Source organism: Peromyscus maniculatus, chromosome 1 (genome assembly GCF_049852395.1).
Source record: "Peromyscus maniculatus bairdii isolate BWxNUB_F1_BW_parent chromosome 1, HU_Pman_BW_mat_3.1, whole genome shotgun sequence".
Lineage (NCBI taxonomy): Eukaryota > Metazoa > Chordata > Mammalia > Rodentia > Cricetidae > Peromyscus > Peromyscus maniculatus.
In genome coordinates, this window is record NC_134852.1 from 18632909 (window position 1) to 18639612 (window position 6704).

Consider the following 6704-nt stretch of genomic DNA (forward strand, 5'->3'; position numbering starts at 1 on the left):
CTGAGGCTGGGATGACACTGTTGGTTCTACAGTTTCTCCCCATCTGGACATTCCTACACTGTTGCCCTGGAGATATTAGAACATAACATGGTAAATGTTTTCTATTAAATCTTATATTATAGGATGTTAATTATACAGTATTATGGGTCTCTCTACAAATGGCTATTTCCAAAGACAGGCTCATATGTATCAGATAGTTCAAAATCTAACACCCATGTGTCTGAGGAGACCCATTGCATAGTGTCAGCTATCATCTTGTCTATAACTAAGCATAGGAGGTACATGGATTCAGAGCAGCTGGAATTTATCAAATGTACTCTATAAAGCCTGATGAGTTCTTTGCATTATAGTCCAATATCTGCAGACACAAACTAATTCAGAATCCTCTTGCAGTCATTATCAAAACATGATCTATATCCACCATCTTTCTGTCCCTATGACATAGAGAATTTCACTATACATTCATCATCCCTTATAGTTCCAACACCTTCTCATATCTATTGTGCCACAACTTCATCTTGTTAGCATTTTGGAAACATCTTTATTTAGCCCAAGCACCGAGGAGTGATCTTCCTAAACTTCAGTCCATTATCCAACATTCATATTTTCCATTCCCTTGTTCTGTTCCACTGAACACATACAGCTTAGGAATCATGCTGGTTTAATAACATGATAGCCTACATCCTCTATGTCCAAGACACAAATGTTATGATTCTCAAGTTTTAGGGATTGTCATCTCCTCCATGTCCTTATTTTACACTATTGACCTCTGACCCATGACTGAATAGCCCTTATCAATTATTTTCAGATTCTTTTAACCAAATCATGTCAAGTTCTTTTTTTTTGTCTTCTGTAGCTCAATGAATTTTCTTGTTTTAACATTTCTTCCATTCTCAAGTCTAACATAAACTCACAAGTTTTAATTTTTAATAAGTGAAAAAGTAAACCATAATAACTGTCATTGCTTGTTTTGTCTGAAGCAAGAAAAGCTATCCCTGCTCCTGATCTAGCAGTGATAAACATCACAATCTGTACTTCAAGGGCAGTCTCCACTACATAGCTAATGGAAAATCAGCAAGGAATATATTAGATAACTTCCCAACCCAATCACACACATGCTGTTCGAATTTTAGATGGTCTTTTAATAAAAAAAAATAAGTGGATTTTATTAAGTCCATATTATTTATGATGAAATGCTGTCAGATCTTTGTTAAAAGAACTTCTCATGTCAGGGCTGGCAAATAGGCTGTCTCCATCTCCTCCCTGTGTTCAGATTGGAGGGAATCCTGATGAATTAGAGGTGGAAAGAGGATACAGAGCTGGAGAGATTGGATGACACAGGAGAACATGGTCCTCTAAGTCAACTGAGAAAAACTCTTATGAACTAACTGAGACTGAAAGAAAAAGCCTTGGGCATGCCCAGGTCTGCACCAGGTCCTCTGTATATATTATATCTTTCAGTTTAGTGTTGTTGTGGGATTACTGATACGTGAATGAGTGGATCTTAGATTCTCGTGTCTTCTCTTTGGCTATTTACTATTGTGTGTTTACCTTGTCTATCTTTCATGTGATGATTTTTGTTTTATCTTATTATATTTTATTTTGTTCTGTTTGCATGTTATGTCTTGGAAGCCTTTTATTTCCTAATTATAGAAAGGGAATGGATGTGCATGGGAGGGAAGATGTGGGGAGAATTTCCAGGTGTCAAGGGAGGTGAAAATGCAATCAGGATGTATTGAATTAGATTAGAAGCTATTTTCTATTTTTTGCAATTAATTTTTTATGAATTCTTTGTGGGTTTCATATCATGCATCTTGATTCCACTCATCTCCCCATCCCTTCCTATCCAGCCTCGGTATTTGCAACCTCCCCCAGGATGAAGTAAAATAATATTTAAATAGAAAACAAAAATTTTGTCATGGAAGCTATAGTGTGACTCAGTGAGTCACACAGTATACAATTAGTGCACATATAATTACTTGCAAGTGTTCATTGCAATACATCACTGGTCTGGATTTTGCTACATCATTGGCCTCTGGTTTATCCTACATCATTAGCCTCTGATTTTTCCTACATCACTGGCCTCTGGTGTGTGCTATACCATCGGACTCTGGTTTTGTTACATATTAACACTGGGCACTCACTGGGGCTCCTCTTGGATATCCTGCTGTTGTCCTGTATCATGGAATTCTGGCAACTTTGTGTCTTCATGACTGGCCCCTTCACCTGCTCCAGTGGGTCATAGATGTGGTGGATGATGGGATGGACAGCCCATAGTCCTGGATTGCTGCTGGATTGGTTATCCCACTAGCTCTCCTTCCTGCTCAACTCCAGGGTTAGCTCTCCAGCACCAACCTGACTTTTTCACCAGTGCTGTATAGTCAGTAGGAAGGTTCAGGTCCTGCTCTAAGGGCCGGCTCACCTACACATACACTACCAGGGCTAGTGTTGTAGGTATAGGGGCCACTTTGTCCAGTGCTGCATCAGGTAAGAGGCAGGGCCAGTTTTCTTGTTCTCATAACCTCAGAGATAGCACTCCTACACGCCACAGACCTAGAAAGGTGCGTGTGTGCAGATTCTGTCCTTTGCCCACAGCACCATATAACAGATTAGGGGGAAGGAAAAGATCTCTCATAATTGCATTCTTGAGGCAGGCTCACCTGCACCACTGCCAGGAGGGTCACCTCTACCATATTGCCCAGACAAGATTCAGTACCCATTCTTTCTAGTGCTACAGCTAGTGGTATACTGGGTCAGCTCATCAGTTCTCATGATTTCAGAGCATCCTCTCCCATCCACCATAGGTAGTGAGGGATGGGGTGGGAAGATATCCCTCCCTCCCTCACACCATTATATGGCAAATGAAGGTTGGAACAAAATATCCCATTCTCACATTCTTGGGGCTGAATCTCCTGTGCCCTTGTCAACAGGATCAGCTCTACTCTGCTGTCTTGGAGAGGTACAGGGTCTTCTTTCCATGGTGATGCAGTTTTTGAGGCACGTGGTCACCTCTCCTGCCAGACAGAGGTGAAGTAGAGGGCATCTTTCCCTCGCCCAAATCACCATAGAGCAGACAAGGGGGACAGGACCAGCCCTCCCTCTTCCGTGGTTCACACAAGTCATACTGTCCACTCAAGGTGCAAAGCCTGCTTTCCCAAGTGCTTTAGCCTAGGAGGGGTAGGACCAATTCTTTCTATTGTTGCAGCCAGTGATGTGTGGGTCTCACTCTGTGCAGCCCTATTCTTTTGGCCTTCACCTAAACAGGAACCACAGACATCAACACAGTCCATGGCTACTGCAGGGCCATAGGCATAGACATAGGCCTTGGCTGTAACTCAGACTCCAACAGCACTATGACCCCAGGTGGCAAACAAGCCACGCACCTGAAGCCACTCCTCACTGCCTTCACCTCATCAAATCTGCCTCTCTCCACAGGACATAAATCATTCTCTCTCTCTCTCTCTCTCTCTCTCTCTCTCTCTCTCTCTCTCTCTCTCCCTCTATCTCTCTTCCATACCACACCATATAGTACCATATACTTGCTCACCATAAAATACCCCATCCACTTGGCACATTGTAGTACCCCAGACCAGAATGTGGATCTTTGTCTCCCACTCAGTCTTATTGGCAATGGACAGGATCTTTTTTTTCTGCTCTGTGCCCAAGGCAGAAAATCCTGGACCAGAATGTAGATCTTCTGTAGACTCTTTATTCAATGAAATGTAAAAAAAAAAAAGGAAAAAATATATTTTCTGGCTTCTAATATCATAATCATGTGGTTTCTGTCTTTGAGTCCATCTGTGTGATGCATTACATTTACTGAGGGCTATATGTGAAAGCATCCCTGAATCTTGGGAAATATTGAGATGCTGTTTCATTTTAAACTAAGATCAGTTCATTGTAATGAATTCAAAATTAAAAGCATTAAAAAGCTGCAACGAAATAGTCAATCAGAAGAACACAGGCCAAGGAGTCTCAAATTATGTACATTTAACTGAACTAGGGTAGAATTAAGATAGATATGCTGAAGCATGTGATTTCATCATTTGCTGTCATCAAATACTAGCCCATTTTACAGAGGAACACAAACTTAAGTACCATTTTAACTATTTATGGATATGTAGATCCCTACAAATTTCTTATCTAATAAATATTAAATATTTCTATTTCTAGTTAATAGAGCAGTAGTGAACATGGATGTGCAAATATCTCTATGGTATGATATGGAGTTCTCTGGGTATATTCCCCTAACTGAAATACCAGAGTCAATACTTGTTTTATTTTGATTTTTTAGAAAACACAAAACTGATGTTCATAATGCCTTTATTAATGTCTACCAAAAGTTTTTGATGAAGCCCAAAGCATTACTGTGATGCCAAATCATATAAAGACAGAATAACAACAAAGAAAATTTGTAGGTCAATATCACTGATGATATAAAAATTCTCAATAAAATACTGGCAAACATAATTCAAGATCATGTCAAAACCATCATTCAGTTTGAATTGATTTCTATATGAGGTGAAAGATAATAAAATGATTTTTTTTTGGAATTGGCGAAATCTAAAGAGGTGGGATGGGACAGGACCCCATGGAGAAGAAATCCATGGTCAGCTATAGCTTCAGTTTTCCTTGCTGTTACAATGTAGTACATAGTGATGTCTGTGAAATCTTCAATCAGCCAAGATACCCTGACAGGAAGAAAGCAATAAGAAGTGGAGCTTTACTGACAGGATTTTTTTTGCAGGCTCCTTTAAACATCAATAGGCAATGGGAAAACTCTCGCAGCTTCAAGTTGAAGAGCATAATGGACCTCAGAAACTATAATTATCTCATCCAAATTGCTGATTCAACCAGATTACAAAATCTCCACTCATTTTAGTTCATCTTAGAAAGATTAGGTGTAACCCACTTAACTCTCTGTATCAAAGTTTTGAGAGTGATGGGCAACTAAACAACCAGTTACAAAGCAAAACATATCATGTACAACAAGATTAAGAGGCCTTATTCCTCATCCATACAAAACTGAATCGGGTCAGAATAGAATAATGACTCATAAGAACAAAGGGTCCAAATGATGGAAAACACAGAGAAGTGAATCTGTTGATATTTACAAGCCACCAATTTTGATTATGCAGAACAGCAATGCAGCCTCGTAAAACAGAGGAGAGTGTGTAAAAAAACAGAAAGGTAGCCAGCAAGGCCAGGATCTTCTGGGTGGCTCTGGACTCAGGAGAGGTTCTGCTGGAACCATGAGTGCTGCGGATGTGTTGGACACTCTGCTTGTGTCTGTACAGAATGACAATCATGGAAACACTGGACCAGGTGATAATCACAGAAAAGAAGATTTCAGGACACACAAGCAATGCTGCATAGAGTGAGCCACTGACTTCATCTCTCCCTACAACTGAGCAGTATCCAAAGTCTCGTGTTCCTGTCACATTCTTGTGATTCATTTGGATAAAAGGGTACATAAAGAAGATGAAATTTATCAACAAGTACAAGATCCAGAGGAGAGCAATGGAGCAGACAATGTACTTTGCAGCTTTGACTTTATGATCCCTCCAACAGGATTCCCTAGGACTGATGGTCATGGCTTGGAGGACACTCAAGAGACAGGTGGTACCAATTGACACACTCCGTGCAAATGCCTGAATGTATATTAAGAACCTGCATCCAAAATCATTCAAGAACTCCTTCAACCCAAAAGCTCTCATTGTGTGGGGCACTCCTGAAGAGAGAATGATCATGGCATTTGCTGCCATTAGGTGCATGAGAATCAAATCTGTGGGCTTTAATGTACATTCTCTATAGTAAAAGACTAGATAGTATAAAATAAGAGAGAAATTTCCCAGAATTCCAGTTGTAGTTTGTGATAAGAAAATGATTCTGATTGTCAGATTCCAGAAGTCCATTTTGTGATTCAGCAAAATTTCTTTTAGAATATGGTCCTGCTAATTCTCAGCATAATTAATGACAAATATTTGTAGCCTGGGATGAAGGAAGTAGCCTTTATTCCATGCACCAATTCAGAGACTGAAGCAAAGGGTCCTTTAATCTCAGGAGATCAAGGCTATCCCTGACCACTTAAAGAGACCTCATCCCAAATTTTTGACAGGAGTAGTTGCTTCCCATGTTTGTTACTGTGAGATTGCATAATACCTCACCATGTACAAAATGACGGAAAGAGATCCATCAAGTTTCAGAGAAAATGGTCATGCAGGACAACATGGTGTTCACCTGTGAGGAACAATAAAATGTAACAGTCCATACAAACAAACATAATGCAAGCCTTTTAGAAGATATTGAGATTTGCTAGTCATGTTATAATAGAAAACAACTTCAATAATGATCACAAGCATTAAATATTTCAATTCTTAATGTATATCTCATCTAGAATCGAAAGAAAAGTAATGAGAACTTTATAATACCACTAAGAATAGAGGTATGGTCTTGTGAGCAGGTAAAGTTTCCTCCATCTTATCATGGGTGGAGCCATCTTTGTGTTAGCCTGAAACTAACACCCCTTTTTCTAACCCCTCCATAAAATATCCATTGTAAAGTACCCAGACCTGTTCTAGAAACTGTGGGGTCAAAATGTGCAAATTACTGCCCTACTTCTAGCTTCTATTAATCTTCTTGCTTGAGTTACTTCCTCTTTCCAACTGTCAAACAAGATATAGATTTCTGGCATTTTTTTCCCA

At 39.7% G+C, this 6704-nt stretch overlaps 1 protein-coding gene across 1 annotated transcript; it reads right to left on the reverse strand.

The window, feature by feature from the left end:
- Positions 1–4994: 4994 nt before the first annotated feature.
- Positions 4995–5924, reverse strand: LOC102912006 (vomeronasal type-1 receptor 4-like). Its single transcript, XM_006996374.1, has one exon. The coding sequence runs from the start codon at positions 5913–5915 to the stop codon at positions 4995–4997; it is 921 nt and encodes a 306-aa protein (XP_006996436.1). The 5' UTR covers positions 5916–5924.
- Positions 5925–6704: the final 780 nt, after the last annotated feature.